At 51.7% G+C, this 23,974-nt stretch overlaps 7 protein-coding genes across 7 annotated transcripts; 4 read left to right on the top strand and 3 right to left on the bottom strand.

The window, feature by feature from the left end:
• Positions 1-2,756: 2,756 nt before the first annotated feature.
• UCRPA7_2500 (putative glycoside hydrolase family 5 protein) lies at positions 2,757-5,202 on the bottom strand (the record flags this gene model as incomplete). Its single annotated transcript, XM_007915049.1, has 3 exons — positions 2,757-3,428; positions 3,484-4,734; positions 4,810-5,202. 3 exons carry the CDS (start codon positions 5,200-5,202, stop codon positions 2,757-2,759), a joined length of 2,316 nt encoding a protein of 771 aa, XP_007913240.1.
• Positions 5,203-5,914: 712 nt separating this feature from the next.
• UCRPA7_2499 (putative dna primase small subunit protein) lies at positions 5,915-7,638 on the top strand (the record flags this gene model as incomplete). The annotated part of the gene is made up of 4 exons (XM_007915072.1): positions 5,915-6,253; positions 6,365-6,474; positions 6,527-6,973; positions 7,023-7,638. The coding sequence occupies 4 exons, from the start codon at positions 5,915-5,917 to the stop codon at positions 7,636-7,638; spliced, it is 1,512 nt and encodes a 503-aa protein (XP_007913263.1).
• Positions 7,639-8,188: 550 nt separating this feature from the next.
• Positions 8,189-9,399, top strand: UCRPA7_2498 (putative glycoside hydrolase family 93 protein; the record flags this gene model as incomplete). Its single annotated transcript, XM_007915102.1, has 2 exons — positions 8,189-8,724; positions 8,787-9,399. 2 exons carry the CDS (start codon positions 8,189-8,191, stop codon positions 9,397-9,399), a joined length of 1,149 nt encoding a protein of 382 aa, XP_007913293.1.
• A 1,813-nt stretch (positions 9,400-11,212) lies between these two features.
• Positions 11,213-14,101, top strand: UCRPA7_2497 (putative dna mismatch repair protein msh-2 protein; the record flags this gene model as incomplete). Its single annotated transcript, XM_007915075.1, has 4 exons — positions 11,213-11,236; positions 11,295-11,426; positions 11,483-12,847; positions 12,917-14,101. 4 exons carry the CDS (start codon positions 11,213-11,215, stop codon positions 14,099-14,101), a joined length of 2,706 nt encoding a protein of 901 aa, XP_007913266.1.
• A 577-nt stretch (positions 14,102-14,678) lies between these two features.
• Positions 14,679-15,467, bottom strand: UCRPA7_2496 (putative nadh-ubiquinone oxidoreductase 213 kda subunit protein; the record flags this gene model as incomplete). Its single annotated transcript, XM_007915071.1, has 4 exons — positions 14,679-14,773; positions 14,826-15,029; positions 15,091-15,210; positions 15,287-15,467. 4 exons carry the CDS (start codon positions 15,465-15,467, stop codon positions 14,679-14,681), a joined length of 600 nt encoding a protein of 199 aa, XP_007913262.1.
• A 1,566-nt stretch (positions 15,468-17,033) lies between these two features.
• UCRPA7_2495 (putative ubiquitin carboxyl-terminal hydrolase protein) lies at positions 17,034-20,440 on the top strand (the record flags this gene model as incomplete). Its single annotated transcript, XM_007915051.1, has 3 exons — positions 17,034-18,555; positions 18,603-19,823; positions 20,076-20,440. The coding sequence occupies 3 exons, from the start codon at positions 17,034-17,036 to the stop codon at positions 20,438-20,440; spliced, it is 3,108 nt and encodes a 1,035-aa protein (XP_007913242.1).
• A 738-nt stretch (positions 20,441-21,178) lies between these two features.
• UCRPA7_2494 (putative xylulose-5-phosphate phosphoketolase protein) lies at positions 21,179-23,690 on the bottom strand (the record flags this gene model as incomplete). Its single annotated transcript, XM_007915050.1, has 2 exons — positions 21,179-22,090; positions 22,143-23,690. The coding sequence occupies 2 exons, from the start codon at positions 23,688-23,690 to the stop codon at positions 21,179-21,181; spliced, it is 2,460 nt and encodes an 819-aa protein (XP_007913241.1).
• Positions 23,691-23,974: the final 284 nt, after the last annotated feature.

Genomic DNA, 23,974 nt, shown 5'->3' with positions numbered 1-23,974 from the left:
GTCATTCGTGTTTGTCTGGCTTATCGTCTGCCAGGAACTCAGAGAACTGGCTGACCATGTCGCCGCATCGTCCATTCCCAACCCTGGAATACCGACACCTTCGCCATAGGTGTCACCCTGGGGGATGTATGTCGCTGACATCTGCTCACTCGGGGGAGGAGGCGGCGGGATGGCAATCATCTGCCCTGGCGCGGCTTGCGCATGCAGCTTCGGATTGTATGCGCGATGCTGTCCTGTGGGCGGAGGTGGAGGAGGAATCGTGCCACCACCACTGTACATGTTGCCCCAAGTGCCATGCCACGGCGCTTGTGGATTCAGCGCGCTCCCGGGGGGAGGGCCTGGAGGAGGAGGTAGCCCTCCTGGTGGCCCGGGCAATAGCACATTGCCCGTTGTAGCTGGCGCACTGGGATATCGTGGAGGCGGAGGAGGGATCGACATCATAGTATTTATCTGGCCCATGCCAGGGGGAGGAGGCGACATGGGCGGCGGTGGAGGGACATTGAATGGCCGCGAGGGATCAGGCCCCGGGGCCTGTCGCTGCCCGTACATATTGAAAGAGGTCGGCGGACCAGGAGGAGGCGGTATGGAGAGGGTGCCGCCGGCGCGAGTGATAGGACGTGATGATTCGGGGCCGAGGAGAGGGGAGGAGGGGAGTTCGGTGGCAGTATGTGCCCTCGGACGACGGGCGGCGCCTGGTGATAAGGGAGAAAGAAACGGCGGTGCGTTTGTTATGGTCGGGTAGGGCGACCCAGGCCCGAAAGAAGAGATTCCGCTGCCGTAACGGCCGTATGTCGGGATATCGTTGAGGATGAGGCCGTCAAGGATCGCAATGTCGTCGTTGGCCCGGGGTCTGGCAGGGGTGACAGTCCAGGATGGTGTCGATGGGCTCGGGCCAGTGCCTTCTGTGGTACCTGATGCTGACAAACTCGACACAGAGCGCTGGCGCGAGCTTCTCATTTCATGGTCCCAGCGTCGGGGAGAAGCTCATGTTGTGGCGATCCTGGTAGGATACGAACAGCGATCGGGGGCCCGAGGGTTGTTGCTGGATGGGCTGCGCTGGTGAGGCAAGTCGAGATGTATGGACGTATGGACGTATGCCCACTGTCGGCTTAGCGTCGGTGTGAGGCGGGTTCTTTGTACAGTACGATGGCACAGCAACGGTCAAGCGATGCTCGGCAGGCTTTCCGTCCTCGTATATGTCTGGTATGTCGTCGCCTCGCCTCTGCTTGCTTGCTTGTCTGGGTAAGTATAGTGTAATGGCTGGTGTTTGGGCGTCAAGGCGCTTAAGTTTTGCTGCTGCAAATCGGTGGAGGCGCCGCGCACGCTGAAGCAACCAACCCGTGGACCTAAGTCAAATGGGGGCCGGTGGACTTGCAAGTTAACGGGGACTCGACTAGAACAGTTCCCCACTTGGCTACCTTGACTTGCCGTACCGCACCGTAGCTCGCTCGCGGCCGTGCCAACCACCTTGCCGAGCCCTACCTACTTAGTCTACCTAGGTAATAATAGGTAATAGTCACTCACTGTCTTGAGAGAGCCTGATGCCGTCGTTAATCAAGTCGGCAAACCTGGTTATAATTAGACGCGCAGTATAAATGAAAATGGGGTTCTCTCTCAACAGACTTTACATAGTAAGCATGCGGATTCCGCAAGCGAAGAGACGCCGATTGGCCTGACGCTGTCGGGGTGGATGGCTCTGCACCTGAAATGTCCCCCATTCTCTTCTCGAAACATAACAGCCTCTTCAATTCAACAAGACTAACATTCTAGGCTACTTCTGCGTATATGTCGGGACATTCTTACACAATCCCCTGCATGCGTGGGCATTCCTTTCACCTGCGCATGCTGTCCACTCAGCAGCCCTCGTTGTGATGGTGGCACCTGGGCTAAGGCAGTCTGCTCTGTCTCTGCGCACCCCGACCGCATCGAAGCGCCGTGTCTGCATGCTTCTCTCGAGCCGTCCCCCTTCTCGGCATTCTCACTGGCTCGCCATACCCCAGCATCAACCGCAATTGGTCGACTGCCACACACCCCTGAATCCTTCGCGTTTCTCTGAAGCTTCACTGCGCTGCCGAAGCCGACCTGGCTTCTTTCCACCAGGGCACATAGCAATAACCGGGCGAGAGTCTACTGTATAATGAATGCCTTGGGCTGACTGTGCAGGCGTCTCGTGAGACAGACATAGGCGCAATGAGATGATCAATTAGGTCAGCCAGCGCGCTGCCACCCGGCAATATCATAGCCGTTCGGTCGCTGAACCACCCGCTCGCTGACGACCGTTCCCGGACATACCGACTTGCATTTATTGACTGCAATCTACACTATCAGGCGCAATCTATATTGAACACGCCCAAGGATGAGGGCTTGCGGGGATGTCAGGAATCAATACCGGTAACCGGTCAATGCGGGCGTGGCCGGACCAGCCCTATCTACAGTGAGTGGGTTGCTAATGAAACAGCTTTGCTTCTCGAAAACTGCGAAGCTCGTTTCTGTTTCCATTATCGAAACCAAGCCGCTTGTGTTTCACATTGCATGTGATATTCCACCTGCATTATGCTGCGAAAGAGGCACGCCTTTGAAGTGCCACCGCAGGGTTTTGTCGATGTTGATAAAGGCAACCTTGTGAAGGTTATTAAACTAGATATATATATTGTCTTCGAACAAAATTATATGTACTGAACCAACGCGCACCATATACCAACTCCATGCCAATGCATCCCGTGCTAAACCTGAGAATACGCTGGGCCGCCATGACCTCACATCACAGAGCAGTTGCCGTACCCAAGCCAGTTGCTGATCTGCTCGTAATAGCCCGCCTCATCGTTCACCCCTTCTACTATGTTGTGCTTTCTTGCTAACCCTGTGATCTTGATGCTCTGTTCACCCGCGCCATGCCACCACCGCAGCTTCTGAACGAGGACAGTCTCCTCCTCGTCTGAGCTAATCTGCCACTTCCCAGAGCTGACTTCCACAGTGCTTGTATCCTGCGGGAAGTGAAATTCAGGCAGGAAAATCACGGTATGATTGTCATCCGTGGCATCTTGGAACGCCCTGAGCTTGAGAGTGAGAGTGCACGACTTCAGGTCAAATGTATAGTGATCGATATTGCCGACGACGGCAATAGGTGCAGGCCGAACATAGGCTTCTGCGGCACGAAGGCCTGGGGAATTAGTGAGCTCGGGATGGGGACTCGACGGTTGAGATGATATGGATGGGGTTGTAAGTGTTCTCTTCAGATTAGATGGAGTGACTGAAGTGTCATCATCTGCATCTCTTCGGGAATTGAGCGTTGCAGTTTTGACCAGACTGATGTTGGACTGGCTCGCATCAGCCTCTCGAGGCACCTCTGACACCGGCAATGGCTTGTCATCGACCGAGAAAATTGACAAATCCTCGCCATTCCAATTATCGCCCCATTGGTGATTGTTCTGCAGTGGTAAGTTAGCAGCCTGAATTGAACACGCGTATTTGAACACTCCATACCTCTGACATGTATAACCAGAGTGCATAGCCCTCCATCCGGGCCCCTTCTACCGCATAATGGTTTGCGTCCATCGCAGCAGACTGGCTGGAGAAATCACCGGTCTTGTACGCATGCTTGTCATCCATATCATACGGAATTCCAAACTCGGTCAGCATACAAGGGTGGTTACCCATGTAGTCCAAGCCCTCCTTCCTCATTGCAGCCAGCTGATCGCGGAAGCAATTACGGATGGCCGTCTCTCCAATCTTCACGCCAAAAGCTGGGGTTAAGTATCGGCCCCGGAGGATACCAAGGACATCCACATTCCAGACTCTATTCCACTTCTTTGTCATAAGCGTGATACCATCGTAAAAATGTGGCGCATAAACCATCTTTGGGTCATCGTCCGGAGTGCCCTTGATCTTGGGAGGAAGCTCAAGTGTTGGACCTTGTAGTAGCATGATGGAATCCTTGTGGTAGGATCGGACCATATCTCTGTACTTTCTATAAAACTCCAAAAAGTAGTTGTTCGTGAAGTATGGGTAATCGATCTTGTCTCCGGTCTTTGGATGTTTTGCAAAATAGTCCTTCCTCAATAGCTCATCGGATGAAGGATTCCAGACGCCATGCTGAGCCCATATGCACTCGCCTAGCTTCCATCCGGGATCACGTTTGTAATTGTATCGAGACTCGTCGTAATCGGCAGGGAGCCATGCTACTTCACCATGCGGGTCAACCAATGTCATTCCAACTTTGTAGGGGCCCAGGCCACCCATATCATATGTGTCAACCTCGCATGCCCGTCCGGATCCGTGAAGGATTGTCTGCCATATTGTTGGACATGTGCCTTTCTTGAGCTTCTGTTCATCCGGTATAACATTGATATCTTCATATCCGAGCATTCCCTTGCTCGGTTCATTCATGCTCTCCCATCCAAAGACGATGTCATTCTCAATGTCGCCGGCCTCGTGTATCCGCCTAGCCAAGTGCTGGCACGAGGATATAAAATGTTCTTGGAGGTAGTCTTGGATATTCTTGCCGTCCACAATGCACTTTGGCGCAAAGTCTCGACCACCGAAGAAGAGAGTGAACATGGTGGCTGCAGCAAGTCGGTAGTAGTTGGTCGCCCATATCATCTTGGGGAATTTCTCGGGATCTGGATAGGTATTATGTACGATGGCGGCTTCAGTTGCAGCGAAACTCTGCGGGTTGAGGCCGGCGAGGTAAAGCGTCCACATCGGAGCTCCCGATCCGCCAGTGAAACGCGACCACTGTTGAACATGTTAGATGTGCACGTGTAGCGCAACGAAGCTTGAAGGTGAAAGAAAATAAGATGCACCACTTACCACATCCTGATGAGGATCCATGAAGATGTAGAACCCGTACTCCTTGGCTACTCTTAGGATCTCGATTGTGTGCTGTATCCATTCCTCATCGTAGATACCTGGACCGGCAGCCTCGATAGCTTCCCAGGTGAAGACATAGCGGATGGAGTTGTAGCCAAAGCGCTTCAAACGGGCAAAGTGAATATGCGCATCTTCTCTGGGAAATGGCCTGGCGTGGAACTTGACGCTGTCTCCATCGAAGAAGTCATCGCCGTTTTGAGACGGTTGGTTCGGTGTGCTGGGAAACTTGGCGTCGCCGGCGACGTTGATCCCGCGCAGGATTACTTGTCGTCCGTAACCGTCGACGAATTTGCCGTCTTCGATTGTCAGGCGCAGTGGTGCCATCTTGGCCATGCGTCGCAGAGGTAGGCAGAGGTGCTCGTGATGGTAGTTGGGAGTTGATATTGACAGGTTGGGGACAGTGGAGGCCCCTATGACGTTCGGCAATGCGGCCCCCAAGGTATTGTAAGTCGCTAATACACCATCTAAAATTACCACTGATCTTGGTTACGATCCGGATTTAGGGGTAGCCGCATAGCCCTTATTTATACACGAAACGGTCTTCTTTTGCTCTCTATCAAAAACTGCACTTCTGAGATGCCTTCATGTCTACATATCGTCATCTGGACGACAACTAACAGCCCGATCTTACTCCTGTAACTCACCGGAGGAACTTGAAGATGAGGATATTAATTGGGCGATAACCCACGTCTTGCAGACCATTGAACCGAAGATCAGCCAGCCTGAACGCTATTGGGCGCCCCTGCGGCTGACGGTAAATCCTCGCTAAAGCTCCGGGCTTTGGTGGCGGCGGGAGCGCTGGAGGACAGGTACGTACCCGCTAACGTGAGCTGGCAGCCGATCCTCCCGTGCTGACCAGACACCTTGGGAACCTGTCCGTTAATTGACTGGCCCGTGCATCGCGCGACGCCTTGACGCGTCTGAGCCCGAGCACGCGTCTCCTATCTGCAAGTTCACCACTCTTTGTCAACCGCCTACTGTACCTCTTGTCTTCTCGACGACCTGGGTTGAAGCTATTCAACGACCGATTTTCACAGAAGCCGTGATGCCTCACTCTCTATCCCCAGAAGCAGAGGCTTCGCCGTCTGGCGATGTGCAGATGGAATCCGTAACGGTGGACAGAGAAAGCCAGCGGACCGAGGGTGATATTCCCATGGCTGAAGCCAGCCCACCCGCCGTCGAGGACCTTGATAACGATGTCAAACTTGATATCAAGTTGGATATCAAGCCAGAAATCAAACTGGACGAACTATTTGCGGATGTCGACTCAGATGAAGAATTCCCAAGCTCGGCAGTTGTCAAAGATGAGCCATCCAGTCCATCAGAACCATTCTCACCTCTGGAGTGCGTACCGTTCCAAGTCGTTAAGCAAGCAGTTTCCGCAGTGACTAATAGATAGCCAAATAGTGATGGTGCTCTCACTCTGAAAGCCTCAGATCCAGAAGTCATGCGCAGCTTTTATCAACGTCTTTTCCCATGGCGCTACCTCTTTCAGTGGCTGAACCACAGCCCGACACCAACATCCGACTTCGGCCACCGAGAATTCGCTTTTACTCTTCAAAATGATGCCTACTTGCGTTATCAGTCGTTTCCTACTTCCGACCTGTGAGAATTACTGGCCCTGATCAACCCGACAGTAACTGATCACGTTTTCTAGCTTGCGAAAGGACGTCTTACGCCTCATGCCCTCCCGTTTCGAGATTGGTCCTGTATACAACACGAACCCCCGCGACAGAAAGACACTGCGAAACACATCCTCCTTCAAGCCATTGTCAAAAGAGCTGTGTTTCGATATCGATTTGACTGATTACGACGATATCCGAACTTGCTGCGACAAGGCGAACATCTGCAACAAATGCTGGCAGTTCATGACTATGGCCATCAAGGTGGTAGATGTCGCATTGCGAGATGATTTTGGATTCAAACACATCATGTGGGTCTACTCTGGACGAAGAGGAGCTCACGCCTGGGTTTGCGACAAGAAGGCGCGAAACATGGACGACCAGAAGCGTAAAGCTATTGCTGGCTACCTCGAAGTCATCAAGGGCGGTTCTCAGAGCGGGAAGAAGGTTAATGTCCGGAGACCGTTGCACCCCCATTTGACGTGAGTGATAACCTGAAGGATACATCACAAGCATCTAACTCTTGGACAGACGAAGCCTGGATATTCTCAAGACGCACTTCCAGGACGATGTTCTTGACATACAAAATCCTTGGGAATCAGCCGATCAAGCCGAAAAGCTTTTGCAATTGCTTCCGGATAAGAATCTGAATGACTCTCTACGTAAGAAGTGGGATTCATCTCCGGGCCGCGCCTCTACATCTAAGTGGGCGGACATCGATACGCTGGCCAAGACTGGAGCAAGCAAGAACCTCGATTCTAAAGCATTGCTGGAGGCTAAGCAGGACATTGTCCTCGAGTACACATACCCTCGCCTGGATATTGAGGTCAGCAAAAAACTCAACCATTTGCTGAAGAGCCCCTTCGTTGTTCATCCCGGGACTGGTCGGGTATGTGTGCCCATTGATACTAAGTCACTGGAGGATTTTGATCCACTTGGAGTTCCCACCGTTCAGAGTCTATTGCAAGAGATCGACCAATGGAAGGAGGAGGAAGAGAGCTCTGGGAAGAGCATCCAGGATTGGGAGAAGACCAGCCTGAAGCCCTATGTTGAGCAGTTCAGGTCTTTCGTACTAGGACTGATGAAAGATGAGAGGAATGTCAAGGTCAAGCGAGAGAGGGCCGAGCCCGAATCTATGGAATTCTAATTAATGATGACGTTTGTACGGCAACGAACCTGGACATGCAAAGGCGTTTTTGGAGTAACGGGCATTGTGTATGGCTTCGGGTAGAAGAACCATCAACTATTGAACAGAACCCATGTGTCTTGCCCCTCCTGATTGGTGCGCGTCTTCACGAACATTAGCGATCGCAACATCGACAAGATGCCACCAACCAGAACTTAAATACCCATGCTAACAATCCCCCGCAACGGCCCCGCATACGCCCCCCCAAGCCCCTTGGGTCCTGGTTCTAGCTTTCTCCAACTGCCGGAGCTGTGGGCCTAGGCTCCGTCTCCAACTTCTCACCGGAGTAATATGACGCTCTCATCGCTTCTGGGGGCTTTTACCCCGAATAGCACCGAAGCACAGGCTACGCGGGGAGAGATGACAGACGGGGCCTTCTATCTCTATCCCGTCGCCTCCGGTTAAATCACGTATATTAAGATGTAAGGTACGCCCTCGCCTTGACCAGGTTGTTGGTAAGTCGGGCCGGTCAAAGCTGTTCTTCTAACCATCTCATCTTGTTGTCCCCAAGATGTTGTTTACATCCCTACTCGCGGGTCTGACTCTGGCCGCCTCGGCCGTAGAGGCTTTCCCTCATCGTCCTCATGAGATCAGAACCTTCTCCAATAAGGTCATATTCGTGCCTCCGACGAATTATACGGATCCTCGTGTGCTCTATGCTCGCACTGCTGAGCTCCAGGACGGGACACTCCTCGCCACCTGGGAGAATTACTCCCCGGAGCCTCCGCCGGTGTACTTTCCCATCTTTGAAAGTAAGGATAGCGGCCTGTCTTGGAAAGAGATCTCTAAGGTCACCGATCAAGGCTATGGCTGGGGACTACGCTATCAACCGTTCTTGTACGAGCTGCCTATACCGTTCGGAGGCTTTCCCGCTGGAACTGTACTTCTTGCCGGGAGCTCTATTCCTACGGATCTTAGCAAGACACAGATCGATTTATACGCCAGCACGGATAAGGGACACACTTGGAAATTCGTCAGTCACGTCGCGGCAGGAGGTCGCGCCGTACCGAACAACGGCGAGACACCAGTATGGGAGCCATTCCTGATGTGAGTGGCAATCTCTTATAGAAATGTCCCGCAAGAGACAGAGCGGGCTGACAACTTCACAGGATTTACAAGGACCTCATGGTCATGTACTACTCGGATCAGCGCGATCCAGCCCACGGACAAAAACTAGTTCACCAGACGTCTAAGGATCTCAGGAATTGGGGTGCTGTGGTCGACGATGTCGCTTATGCTGAGTACACTGCTCGCCCCGGCATGACCACCGTAACTAAACTGCCCAATGGCAAGTATATAATGACCTATGAGTACGGCGGTGGCCCGGGTTACTCGTCATATACCTTCCCGGTCTACTACCGTATTGCTGCCAACCCCTTGGAGTTCAATTCTGCTCCAGGACATGCCATCGTTGCCAAAGACGGCACGGCGCCGATCGGAAGCCCTTACATCACCTGGAGCAGCGAAGGCGGAAAAGATGGAACTATCATTGTTAGTGATGGAAGTCATTCTGATATCTTCGTGAACCGCGCTCTTGGTGCGGACAACCAGTGGGAAAAGTATTCGACTCCACAGCCGGTAGCATACACACGCCATCTGAGGGTCTTTAGCGAGGATCCGAACCGACTGTTGATTATGGGAGCAGGACATCTTCCTCCAAGTACGACAAATAATGTCAGTCTGAGTGTAGTGGATCTGAAGAAGACCATACACCTCACTTAGGTTTGACAGTAATAGAGCGTCCATAGTTCGCTTAATAAGATGCCTCTAGCAGTCATGATATGCAATGCCATAGGTTTTAATCTTTTTGTATTGTGTTTTCATGCTAAGGAGCCAACTTAAGTAGCTTTTGCATCAATATCTGTAGCTTCGGGTATCACGTCATCAGACATTGAATTCTCTTCTTCGGCATTGCCATTTAGTTCGGCTTGAGAAGTAGGATCCTCTAACTCTCCGGTATGGCTTTCTGTTTCCTCTGCCTCGTCTCTCAACTTCCCTCCCTTTCTCTTTGGTATTACTGAAAGGAATGCTTCGCCCCAGTCACCGCACTCTAGCCACCTCGACATGATCTCCACGACATGATTCGTCGTGAGCACCTGTCGACTTTGCATTTTGATATACTCACCAATGGGCAATTTTGCCGTTTTGATGCCCCTTTCTTCGGCACGTCTGAAACAGAGGTTCTTCTCCCGATTTCGATCGACGATACCACCAATCACGTAAGATGTATATGGCTCCAGCCTCTCTAAAGTGTGAGGAGAGTCAGCTGTGAGGTACACGATGTTTGGCTCTTCGGGTATGGATTGCTTTTTAGGGGTTTCGGCGGTGACTAGGTCTTCATCTGATGGTCCATCTGACGTGGCGATCGGAGCGACAGCACCTGCCAAATCACCACCCCTTGGTCCCTTCATATAATCATGAGCCTGTTTGCCAGCTTCAACAAAGTCTTCCTTCAAGAAATGTACGGATGGCCACTTGAGATGGTGATTTTGTAGAACCGTCTCGAATCTTGTCTTGAGCTTCCCCTTCCATGAACTGACGAATATGTGTGACTGGTAAGCGGCCTGCCTGTTCATGGAATATGATCGGACGATCTGACTCGAGAGCGAGACGAGCTCTCCTTCTAACATATACTGCTCGAAATCGCAGTCGAGTATTATGGTAACCGGTACCTGTGTCTTCTTCGTCTGCGTTTGTTTCTGTGCTTGAAGAACCGCGACTGGGTCCAGACCCGCTGCCTCGAGCTCAGCAATCTTCTGGGACTTCTCAGCTCGTTTGCGAGCTTGCCGGTCATGTCTCTTCTCTTTCCGCAGTCTCTTGCGATCCTCTTTTCTCTCCTCCCATACACGTTGTCGCTTCAGCTTTTTCAGTTGGTTTTTTGACATCGGCTGCTGAGGCAAGCTTGAGGTCACATCCGCCCCGCCATCTTGTTGTGTTGAGTCTTCCATCTCGTCGTCAGACCCTGAGTTATCATCGTGAATTGTTGTGTCTTGGTAGAGTTCGGTTCGTTGGAGGACAGTATCGACGCCCAGCTCCGGTTGATGAGGGTTATCTCTCGACATCGTGCCTCTGGGATCAAGCTCTGTGCCTGGATTCATCTCCGTGCCCTCTATAGGAGCTGCCATGGCGCCAGGGCTCGTGATACGATTCAAGGTCAGTAAAGTTTAGAGACGAATGGCGGGGCTCAATTGGGAAAATTGCTTAGGACCCCTCCAGCCGGCAGAAAAAGTCGCCTGGAGCAATTACATGCAGGCGGTCAGCCGCTATTTCCACTTTTGCTTAGCGTACCCGATAACCTGGGGGTAGTCGCGTCTTCTCTAAAGTGGATTTGAGTCCTCGACGCGTCTCCCACTTTAACCTGCTGTGGAGGCAAGTGCAACTCGGCAGAACACCAACGCAGAACTATCAATCCAGCTTCATTGTCTCTAGCCATTCATTCCTGCCCGTGTTACTGTGTATTCTTGTTACGAGCCGTGCCAATTGTCAGCTTTGGGCTGTTCTCGTCAATTGTTCAGATTACCTTGCTGTCTTCACAATGTCGGCTCGACCAGAGTTGAAGGTTAACCTCATACACTTATAGATAACGTGGACTGCTGCTTACAAGCTCGTTACTTTAGGTCGATGACGAACACGGTTTCATCCGGTTCTTCAAGTCTCTGCCAGCTCTGGACGATGATACGATCCGGATATTCGACCGAGGAGACTGGTACACGGCTCACGGGGAGGATGCCAACTTCATTGCGAGAACGGTACGCCGTGCAGTAGTCTCGTTACACTTTACTTTAGCTGACGAGTGGATATATAGGTCTACAAGACTACCTCTGTGGTTCGACAACTCGGTCGCAATGATCACACCGGCCTTCCCTCCGTCACAATGACTATTACAGTCTTCCGTCAATTCCTCAGAGAAGCCCTGTATAAGTTGGGCAAGCGTGTCGAGATATACGCCAGCAGTGGTGGCCGTATGAATTGGAAGATTGTAAAGCAAGCATCACCAGGTAACTTGCAAGACGTTGAAGAGGATCTCGGTGGTCAATTTGAGTCCGCTCCAATGATCCTTGCCGTGAAGATTACAGCGAAAGCATCAGAGGCAAGAAATATTGGTGTTTGCTTCGCAGATGCCAGCGTCCGAGAACTCGGAGTAAGCGAGTTCCTTGACAATGATCTGTACTCTAACTTTGAGGCCCTTCTCATTCAACTCGGCGTCAAGGAGTGCTTGATCCAGGCCGACAAGGCCGACAAGGACAAAGACCCTGAGCTGACAAAGCTCAAGCAAATCATCGATAATTGCGGCGTTGCCATATCGGAACGGGCCGTGGGAGAGTTCGGCGTGAAAGATATTGAGCAAGATCTGACAAGGTTACTGAAAGATGAGCGTGCTGCGACATTGCTGCCCCAGACCGATCTCAAGCTCGCCATGGGCTCTGCGGCTGCTCTGATCAAATATCTTGGCGTCATGCACGATCCCTCGAACTTTGGTCAGTACCAACTGTATCAGCATGATCTGTCACATTTCATGAAGCTGGACGCAGCAGCGTTGAAGGCACTTAATCTCATGCCTGGTGCCAGGGATGGCTCAAAGACAATGAGTCTATATGGACTGCTGAATCACTGCAAGACGCCAGTAGGAAGCAGGCTGCTCTCACAATGGCTGAAGCAACCCCTTATGAGCAAGGATGAGATTGAAAAGCGGCAACAACTCGTCGAGGCTTTTGTCAATGACACTGAACTTCGACAAACGATGCAGGAGGAACACCTCCGGTCGGTGCCAGATCTCTACAGACTGGCCAAACGCTTCCAAAGGAACAAGGCCAACCTTGAGGACGTAGTCAGGGCATACCAGGTGGTAATCAGACTGCCCGGGTTCCTTGGCACGTTAGAGGGAGTGATGGACGAGACTTATCGAGATCCATTAGATGCAGCATACACTACCAAGCTCCGAGAGCTATCCGATAGTCTCGTCAAGCTCCAGGAGATGGTAGAGACTACGGTTGATCTTGATGCTCTGGACAATCATGAGTTCATCATCAAGCCAGAGTTTGATGATAGCTTACGCATCATCCGCAAGAAACTTGATCGACTTCGCTCCGATATGGACAGAGAATTCTCCGAAGCAGCTCGTGACTTGGGTCAAGAAAGGGAAAAGAAGATCTTCCTCGAAAACCACAAGGTACATGGATGGTGCATGCGACTCACTCGACAAGAAGCCGGATGCATCCGTAACAATAACCAATATCAGGAGTGCTCGACACAGAAGAATGGCGTTTACTTCACTACCAAGAATCTACAAGCACTTCGTCGCGAGTTTGATCAGCTGTCTCAGACTTATAACAAAACTCAGAGTGGCTTGGTCAACGAAGTCGTGGGTGTGGCAGCGTCATACTCTCCGGTCTTGGAGAGGCTGGCAGGTGTTCTAGCTCATTTGGATGTCATCGTCTCATTTGCCCATTGTTCAGTTCATGCTCCTGTCTCATACGTCCGGCCCAAGATTCACCCTCGTGGAGAAGGCCAGACAGTCTTGAAGGAGGCTCGTCATCCGTGCATGGAGATGCAAGACGATGTCCAGTTCATAACCAACGACGTTGAGCTGACTCGGGATAAGTCATCATTTCTGATCATTACTGGACCAAACATGGGTGGAAAGTCGACCTATATCCGTCAGATTGGCGTTATCGCCCTCATGGCACAGGTTGGCTGTTTCGTACCATGTGGCGAGGCGGAGTTGACTATATTTGACTCGATCCTTGCTCGTGTTGGGGCCAGTGACTCTCAGCTCAAAGGTGTTTCCACCTTCATGGCCGAGATGTTAGAAACGGCGAACATTCTGAAATCCGCAACTGCCGAATCTCTAATCATTATCGATGAGCTTGGCCGTGGTACGTCCACCTACGACGGCTTTGGCTTAGCATGGGCGATTTCGGAGCACATCGTTAAGGAGATTCGTTGCTTCGCTTTGTTCGCCACGCATTTCCACGAGCTCACCGCGCTTGCGGACCAGTACCCCCAAGTCACCAATCTCCATGTGACGGCACACATCAGTGGCACTGGCAACGGAAACGAGAACGACAAGCGCGAGGTTACCCTTCTCTACAAAGTTGAGCCAGGCATCTGCGATCAAAGCTTTGGTATCCACGTGGCAGAGTTGGTACGCTTCCCAGACAAGGTGGTGAGGATGGCGAAGCGTAAGGCCGACGAGCTTGAAGACTTCACAACGAAGCATGACGAGACCCTTGGCATGCAGTACAGCAAGAAGGACGTTGAAGAAGGCAGTGCCTTGCTCAAGGAGGTCCTGGTCAAGTGGAAAGATGAAGTCAAGGGTGGAGAGATGACCAAGGAGGAAATGGTTGCTAAGATGAAGGAGCTGGTCGCAGCTGATGAGAAGCTGCTCGCAAACCCCTTCTTCCAATCGGTCAAGGCACTGTAGAATCACTTGCGGTGTATGTACTACGATCATTTTGCTGCTTCAATGAACGACTGTACCAATTATAGGGTGGCAAATGGCGTTTAAGGATCGGACGGCACGGAACAATACTGGTAATGAACGATGCTATGGTAGGCCTTCTCTAGCTTTACAATAGGAGTGCTGCATCCTTGCGACAAAGCAATCTATAATTTACCAATACGTCAGCCATTGCTTTACCTAAGAAGTGGTAATAAAGTATTGTAAAATGATCCATGTCAGAAGAAAGGTGAACAGAAGGTTAGGTTTCGAAACATAGTTGCCAAAGACAACTTCATAAACAGCCTCTAGACCATTCATCATTGGGTTGAGGGGGATGATTGGAATTTAGGAGAAAGGCGACTTACCACGCTTTGTTGCGTCGACAGGCAATCATGATTGGTTCAGGTCGCAAGAGACGGAAGTAGCATCGAACAGTAGCCGAAACGCAAAATGTCGTCGTCTGGGCCAACTATGCGTAATACAGAAAACAACGAAGTTCCTCGATTGGAGGGGATCAGATTTGATCCTAGTTCTATATGTACAAGGCATGATCTGGTGCCTAATTTCCGTCGGCTCGGACGGGATTGATTTCAACGCCGTACTTCTCCTTGAGTCTCGCGCGCCTCCGTTCCTCGTAGCCCGGTGGGTGGATAGCTGTCGACCGTTAGATGATTTGTCTTCCACGTGGGAATATGGCGTCACTCACCTCGTCCTTCTCCCACTTCTGCTAGTGTCTCCTCAATTGGCCGCCTCCTGTTCCTTCGCAGCCACTCTTTCCTGTCAAACTCGTCGACTTGTTCCTCTTGAGACCACTTCTTAGCTCCCCAAAGGTGACCGCCAGTATAGTCGAAAACCGTGAGTGCGACGGCTGCGAAGGCTCCCCACCCTATGACTTGGGGCATACTCCTAGCTGCAGGATCATCTAGTAAGCAGGCCTGCCCTCAAAAGCAATCAAATCAACGGGAACATACCTCGCAAAGCCATTGTAGCGCCGCCTAGGAAACCACCGATAGTTTCATTGTAGTGATCATTCTTCTCCCGTAGATTTGCAGCTGCGCGTCTTGAGAATTCGTAGACACCGCCAGCGGCAGCTGTTTGACAGAATGGTCAGCAAAAGTGACCAATTGGCCATATACAGGAGTGCTGGAGGGTCTATTGGCGGCTCACCGAAGCTCATGATCACTCCTCCACCTCTGGTAAATACACCCCAAGCTCCAACATTCTGCTTTGCCAGAGAGTTTTGAATGGCGGCGGTGAACAGACCAATGCCACCGGTCGCCAAAGCCCCCTTGACGCCGCCTGAGACAGCGTCGACTGGATGGTAGTGATCGTCCCCTTGAGGCGCCATTGTTTGCTGGAGTTGAGTGCGTGGAGTTGAGCAATTAAGGTCGTCGGGAGCATTTGGCGAGGATGATTTGACGTGCCGAAACTAAAATGGAATAGCAATGGTCTGATTGGCTGGGGTGTGCTGGCTTTAGCGACGCCTCAGTCACGTGGGACGGGATGTGGCTGAGGCATGGCTGGGATGCTGCATAGATGGGTGACGCCTAGAGACACTTCAAAAGGCGACAAGGCTGCGTCAGCCAGGCATCGTGCAAACGCCGCCACTACGTTTGACTTAGACCGTTTGCCGCGTATGCCACCTCCTTGACTAATACTTGATTGACGTGGATCGAGTGAAGTGTCGGGAGCTTTCCATTCTGTACTATTGCACCTTCATCTTATTTGATTCTATCTCCGCCTGCCTGTCTCTTCTTCCATCTCTAAGCATTCCTGTTCATATCCTTTGTCAACCATCATCAACCTCTGTCACTGCCCAATTCTTCTGCTGACAAGACGACTGATACGACTTGTGAAAGATAATTTTGATACCCTGGGATCTACTGTTAGAGAAATATCACTCGAAACGAAGCAGACCCTCTTGAATTGGTCAGCCGCCAGCCAGGCGCTCATCAGCCGCAAACAGTACTCTATCTCGCCCTTCACCTGCCTCGTGTCAACAACCAGTCCGCTTTTTACATAACAGTGCATAAGAGGGCGGTCATAGCTCCTTTTTCCCTCAAAGCACCTTCCATTTCCTTTTGAAACTTGGTTCTCTAAGAGTAAACGATGTCATAAGGGTTGGCCCTCATCTACTCAATCAGTGAGCAGCACTCTTCTCCTTTCACCCATCAGCACCCCTCTGCACATTTCCTTCATTCATAATCATGATCATTGAAGAGCTGCCTTGGTGGCAGGTCTCCTGACGGCCTGGCCATGAATTCTCGAGACCAGCCATCCGCTGACCTTCTCAAGCAAATAGTCAACTGCTTTGTGGCCGGCTTGAAGATGGGTGAAGCTCAGTACCAGCCCGGAGTGCGGCAGACACGTTCTCAGGGATCGGTATATCCGCCGCCGGAGACGGCCCCTGGCGATGCCCAGCCGCTGTTCGATGAGACTGGTGTTCTTGGTGAGTTCGATTCTTTGGATATCTTGGCGTGTTTCGCACCATCCTACGTTAGTCGCTAACCTTACGTTGCTAGGCCGCCTTGCGTCGCGATGGATCAAAGACTTCGTGACTGGAAAACTCGTTGAAAGCGAGAGGCCAGATGTGCAAGCCCTTCTCGAGTGTCAATTTGGCATCAATTCCAACAACAATCATAATCATGACATGGTGCTCATTCCCAGCCAATCCAAGTACAAAGACGTGGACCAAGGCGGAGAATGGCTCCTCTCATGCCATTGTGTCAAATGCCGGCGTTATTATACCTTGCGCGGGAGCCAAAACCTGGACACTTGCGACGGAAAGACGTATCGCATGCATCATCTTGTCCAGGTCGCCAACCTAGAAAATGTGCAAGCCGAAGTGCAAAAGTATTGGCCAATAATCGGCCGCGTCAGATACGGATGCTCGGCATCAGTCTGTCAACTGACCATGACTATAGAGGTCACAGAACCTCGTATCCCCGGGTATTGGGCTGACAAGCTGGTCAACCGGGAGAGCTCGCTGAATAGACTTCATAAACTCCTCCTGGAAGATCCCGCTCGATTCCAGGAACTGAACTCGGCAGATAAGATAAATCGACTTCTCCCGATCAATTATCTCCAGCAGTACCTTACCGACGTCTGCTTTCCGCTGCAGAAGAATTCCGACGGTACTAGAACCATCGTTGCCCGACTGGAGCAGCCCCTCAAAGTTGCTCTGAGGAACAAAATTCTTCAGACATGCTTTGGAGTCGAGTTTGATGATCTATTTCGATTAATGGAATTCGACTTGAACGAGGATGGCGATTATATGTTGATCCCTCGACTGGAAGTCCGAACAACAGATTGGGAGTTACCGAATACAAGAAGAGCTTATTTCGAGAGCTTGAAGCTAGAAGCAGACATGCTCTGCGAACAAGAGGGGATTGCCCCAAGCCCTAGCCGTGAAGGAGGGCGGCTGCCTGTCCAAAACACCCCTAACCTCGAAAAAATCTTGTACCGCTTGTTAGCTGTCACCACTGCCGAAACCTCTGCGAAATCTCAACTGGATCAGTATAATCCGCAAGACTTTGATACCCTTGGTGCCAATATTACTACTCACGAGAGTCTTCTCTGGTTTGCTTGCAGAGCCCAGGGACAGAACAAGCCATCGATGCGTAGCGCCGTCTTCGAGGCTCTCAAGAGGGTCAGTGATGGCCGTGTTCACAATTCCGAAGAACTTCGGAAATATCTGGAGGAAGAAGAGTTCGAGCTCGCCAAGCTGCAGTCGCTTCAGGAAGCTCAGCCTCCGATCTCCGATGCGTTGTCAGAAGCGTATCGAAGCTTCGGCATCGACCAGCACTCGCTCAACGACGATTATATCCTGAATGTCTTCAGAACATACATGGACTCTGCTCAGTCCCCCATTGTCAAGATTAAGCATCGGCAAAATCTATTGACCATTGGCAGAGCCAGGGATAGCAAACCAATGATTGAAGAAGCTCTTGCCTTGACCAGAGACGAAGCCCGCAACATCCTAGCTCAGGACGTCTCTGACGATGTCGATCCCACCGTGGTCATTATGCTGGCAAACATTCGGGTTGACGACCTAGGCACAAATGCCAAACCTATGATCGCAGCTTCATTACGAGTTTTCAGCGAAATTTATCCTCCCTACAAGCGAGAGTATATTGAATTAGCTGCACAGCTTGATCCGGAAGGACACTCATGGCTACTGGCGACCCTTGACAATGATGCAAATGATCAAGAGGAGGAAGTCAACCTTAACATACCTCCTGGCCTTTACAATATCCGCAATACTTGCTATTTAAATAGCATTCTGCAATACTTCAATACTATCAATCCTGTCCGGGACGTTGTCCTGAATAAAGATCGGTTCAGGCTTGAAAATACCGATGAGAATCGATCGAGCCGTCGCCTCGGTGGAACAGGCAGCCGGCTTACAAAAGGCGAGGCGCTTCTCGCCCAAGCATGTGAGTAAGGTTTCCAATTTGATGATCCATCTGCTAACCTGCGATAGTCATCGATGAGCTTCACAATCTGTTCACAGAACTACAAGCGTCGCGTGGCAAAGGTGTCACCCCCAAACAGCGTCTGGCAATAGCTGCCCTAAAAACAGCTGAGCAGCTCTCGAAGCCCCCTCGCTCAAGGGCTCAAGGTCCAGACGTTGGCCCTGCGAACGGGAGCTACCCTGCACCGCCGCCGTTGCCGGCTAGACCATCGCCGATGCCGCCCGTCCTCTCCGCACACAACTCTTCGACCGGACCAACCGTAACGGTCAATCCTGTTCCGGAGCACCTAGAGACCGCTAGCAACGTGAGCTCTCAGACTCTTGTAAATCAGCCTGATGACGAGGACCACACATACATCAATCTCTCTCACAACGCTACCGCTGATGAGGAGGCTGCGACAACTACTCCGAGCAGTAGTCAGGCAGGCTTGGCCAATACATCTTCAGAGAAGAATGCGATCGTAGAACTCCGTCACGGTTTACATGCGTCGAGCAATGAGTCCAAGAACGTTGTTGGAGTGGATGAGGATGCCAAGATGGAGGATGCACCCGCTGAGAATGATGATTGTGTCGAGGACAATATTCTTGCAAACCTGAATGACATTTCTGAAAAAGGCACAGATCAGAACGATGTCGAGGAAGTCATGGGAAATATTCTGGAGCATCTCCAGGCAGCACTCAAACCCACGGGAACCGATGAAGCCACTGGATTCCAAACAGACCTTATCACGGAGACATTTTACTGGACAGCCGCCAAGTATTTGCGCGAAGTGGATGTATCAGGCAAATCAAATACTCCATACAGACGCTCTATCGAACCATCCCGTTGGATTACCGCGTTCCCAGCGAAAGGCGGGGATATTGACCTATATACAGCTCTGGATAGTAGTTTCGATCAAGAATTCCAGGAGGGCGGCTTTGAGCAGTTCACGTCAATCGCACAAGCATCTCCAATTGTCCATATCTACCTCCAGCGCAGCCAGAGTGAAGCTGGCGTATCGGGACGTAATAACAATATCGTCCAGATCCCCGAGGTCTTGTATCTGGATCGTTACATGGAAGCTGCTGAAGGTACGGACTTGTTCAAGAGAAGGGAACGCAGCTGGAATATCAAGAGACTCCTACAAGAACTCGAGAATTCATCAGCGTCAAAAATCGAGGTGCCTTCCGCGTCAAAAAATGCGTCAAAAATCGATGAGCCTGACTACGAAGTGATCGACCATTTCACAGGTACTGATGGCGACCATTCGGCTGATGATGGCGAATCCCCATTTTCTATCATCAGTGGAAAACTTGCGGGCGATCTGGATGAGGAACACATATATAGGGGCAATGACACTTCAGACAACGACGACAGTGTCATGACAGGTTCATCCGTGTCGAAAAACGCTCAGCTAAGCCCTGACACTGCCTCAGCGTCAGAGGCTGAGCAAAAACGTAAAAAATTTGCTTACGAACAAGAACTAAACTCTCTTTTCTCAGACCTGACACAACACCGGTACCGTCTTCATGCCGTCATTTGTCATGGCGGTAACCTCACGTCAGGTCATTACTGGGTGTTCATCTACGACTTTGAGGAGAATCTATGGCGTCGCTATAACGATGAGAAGGTCATAGTTGAGGAAGATTCCACAAAGGTGCTCGCGGAACTCAACAGCTCCAGTAGTCCGTACTACATCGCTTATGTTCGCGAGAGTGACGTGCACGAGCTCGTCAGCGTTCCCCGGCGACTTGCAGCTCTACAAAAGCTGAACCCCAGCACTCAGGATATCGAGATGCAGGATGTTCACGTCGAGCACGTCGAGGACGGAGACGAGCCTCCTCCCTACACTCCCGATCTTGCTTAGAATGCAAAGAAGCGTTCACATGGTTCTACTTGCTTGGGGTCTGATGATGATCCTCCTCACCCCCCGAAGAAGTCTCAACGTCGCTCGTCAAACGTCAAGAAAATCGTTTTGAAAAAGTAGAAGTGACAGCATAGTCTGACAGTTGGCTTGAGGCGTTTGTTTTGTTGAAGTTGAGCTTTGCATAGGTCATATTTGGCATGTTACAATATGTCTAGTACGTTATAGGGAAGGACGGCCTTGCTGCGTGACGATCTAGAAATGTTGTTAGAGTAAAACGGATACCTCTTTGTATTGATGTCAATGTAAATTGTACCACTGTCTATAGAACTTGACGTGCGTCTATTATTTTGGTTCCATCAAGTGAGGTTTATTGGGCAATTCGTGAACTGTTTCTGCAGGTTCGTCATAATCACGATCGTAGCGGCCGCCCGGGACCTTGATCTATTAGAATGCTTTGTCCTGAATAATTGACTATATGATGTCCATATCACAGACCGCTTTTCATTTTCAGCTATGTCACCTCGGAGCCAAGAGTAGAATGCTCTCTCGAACGAGAAGAAAATAATAAGAAGCGAAGTTTGATTCTTTCGTTATCAGAAAACGCCAGCTAAATCCCCTGTGCAACCCATTTCGTCACAGTCGTTCAGTCCAGTTACATGAATTTCCCCGGACCCCAATGGGTCGTTTTTTAAGCAAAAGTCTATTTCCCGTCTATTAGTGACACCCAGATTCCCCACTTTAACCGGCCAGCTTGTTGACGGCGTTCTTCCACAGTCCAGTGTGGGGCCAGGTCCAGTTCTTGAGGAAGGCTGGGTCAATGCCGTTCTCGAAGGCCTCGTTGCGGGCCTTGATCTGGGCGTTGAGGAGGGCGGATCGGGCCGCGGCGCCGCGGTTGTGTAGCGCGGGCATGCGGTCGATGGCGTCCATGGCCAGACTGAATCGATCGGTCTGGTTGCGGATGGCCAGCTCAAGAGGGGTATCGATGTTGCCCTTCTCCTTGTAGCCGCGGACGTGCAGGTTATGGCTGCCTGGTCGCTTGTACGTCAGACGATGTACGAGCCATGGGTAGCTGTGGAAGTTGAAGATGACCGGCTTGTCGTCGGTGAATAGGGCGGTCCACTCAGCGTCGGTAAGACCGTGCGGGTGGTCGACGTGGCTGATCAGCTTGAATAGATCGACGCAGTTGACGCATCTGATCTTAAGCTCGGGGAAGTGCTGGAGCAGCAAGTCGATGGCAGCAAGTGACTCGTGGGTGGAGATATCACCGCAAGAAGCCATGACTAGGTCGGGCTCCTGACCGGCATCAGTGCTGAACTGGGGCCAGATACCGATACCCTTGGTGCAGTGCTCGACGGCAGCCTCCATGGAGAGGTATTGCAGATGCTCCTGCTTATCAGCGACAACAACGTTGACGTAGTTGGATGAACGCAAGCAGTGATCCATGACGGACAACAGGCAGTTGCCATCAGGTGGCAAGTAGATACGGACGACCTCGGGGTCCTTGTTGGCGACGACATCGAGGAAACCAGGATCTTGGTGAGTGAAACCGTTGTGATCCTGTCGCCAGACGACGGCAGTCAAGAGGATGTTGAGGGAGGCGATCTTTACACGCCAATCCACCTCGTTACACTTCTCGAGCCACTTGCAGTGCTGCGAATTTTGTTAGTAAAGGACAGATGTGTGGAAACGGATGTAATCTTACCTGGTTGACCATGGAGTCGATGACGTGAATGAAGGGCTCGTAAGAGTTTAGCATACCGTGGCGACCGCTGAGAATGTAACCCTCAAGCCAACCCTCGCAGGTGTGCTCGGATAGCATCTCCATAACACGGCCAGCTGGGGACAGGTTGCCGCCGTTGGCATCTTCCTCGAAGTACTCGCCCATCCATACCTTCTGTCCCGCCTCGTAAACCTTGGAGAGCTTGTTGGACTCGGTCTCATCAGGGCCGAACAAACGGAAGTTGGTCTGGTTCTTGGCGATGATATCGCGCAAGAAGCCAGCCATGTTGGTCATGGAGGCGTCCATTGTGACACCCGGCTTATCAACCTTAATAGCATAATCTCTGAAGTCGGGCATCTTCAGCGGCTTGCGCAGGATACCGCCATTGCCGACGGGGTTGGCGCTCATGCGACGGTTGCCAGTGGGGCACATGGCAGCCTTGAGCTCTTCGCTGATGCGGCCATCCTTGCCGAAGAGCCTGTCGGGCTCGTAGCTGCGCATCCACTGCTCGAGAAGCTCAAGATGCTTGGGGTTGGTGGCAACATCGGTGATGGGGACCTGGTGAGCACGCCAGAAGCCCTCCAGGTAGTTGTTGTCGATCTTTCGGGGACCGGTCCAGCCCTTGGGCGTGCGGAGGACGATCATGGGCCACAGCGGCCGGGTCGCCTTGCCGGAGTCACGTGCCTCCTTCTGGTACTTCTTGATGTCGAGCACGGCCTGCTCCATTGTGGCGGCCATGGCCTGGTGCATCGTGTCGATATCGTCACCCTCGACAAAGTACGGTGTCCAGCCGTAACCAATGAAGAGGTTCTCGAGCTCCTTGTGACTTACACGGGCGAGAATTGTGGGGTTGTTGATCTTGTAGCCGTTGAGGTGGAGAACGGGCAGTACAGCACCGTCGCTGATGGGATTCAGGAATTTGTTGCTGTGCCAGGCAGTGGCCAGCGGACCGGTTTCGGCCTCACCGTCACCGACCATGGTGAGGGCAATGAGGTCCGGGTTGTCGTAGACGGCGCCGAAGGCGTGGGAGATGGAATAACCCAGCTCTCCACCCTCGTGGATACTGCCGGGAGTCTCGGGAGTAGCGTGAGAGCCAATTCCGCCGGGGAAAGAGAAGGACTTGAAGAACTTCTGCATGCCCTCTACGTCCTCGGACTTGTCGGGGTAGACCTCCGAGTAGACACCCTCCAGGTAGGACTGGGAGAGGACGGCCGGAGCACCGTGGCCGGGGCCGGACACGAAGAATGCATCAAGGTCGTACTTTTTGATCAGACGGTTGAAATGCATCCATGTGAAAATCTGGCCGGGAGCGGAGCCGAAGTGGCCCAGCAGACGTGCCTTGATGTGCTCCAATTTCAGGGGCTCTCGTAGGAGGGGGTTTTCCCGCAGGTAGATCATACCAAGGGACAGATACAGTGAGGCTTTCCAGAAGTCATTGTATTCTTTGAGCTCCTTCTCGGACAGCGGAGTGCCCTTGACGGTGGACCGAGCTGGCCCGTATGGGCTGATGCTCTCAACCTTGTCGCTCATTGTTGCCAATGGCGTTTGCCAAGGTATACTTGGGGGGGTTGTGATGGTGGTGAGGTATTTGTGTTACGAACTCTCAGAGGGGTTCGTGAGGAGAAGCAAGGTGATGGCTTGGCTGTTCCACCCTGCTGTCGTGGTGATGAGTGATGATGTTATCTTGACAAGCAAGAGCTTGATGATGATGAGAAGGAAAGTAGAAGGAAGGAAGGGGGAGAGTTGATGGTGGCTGAGGACGGGTAGAGTTTATATATGTCTTAGGCAAAGGGGGTTTTAAGATCAGGAACATC

This window comes from Phaeoacremonium minimum (genome assembly GCF_000392275.1).
Source record: "Phaeoacremonium minimum UCRPA7 unplaced genomic scaffold PA7_03_scaffold_162, whole genome shotgun sequence".
NCBI classification, from domain to species: Eukaryota; Fungi; Ascomycota; class Sordariomycetes; order Togniniales; family Togniniaceae; genus Phaeoacremonium; species Phaeoacremonium minimum.
The sequence above is the reverse complement of the archived record's forward strand: the minus strand, read 5'-3'. Positions and strand labels throughout refer to the sequence as shown.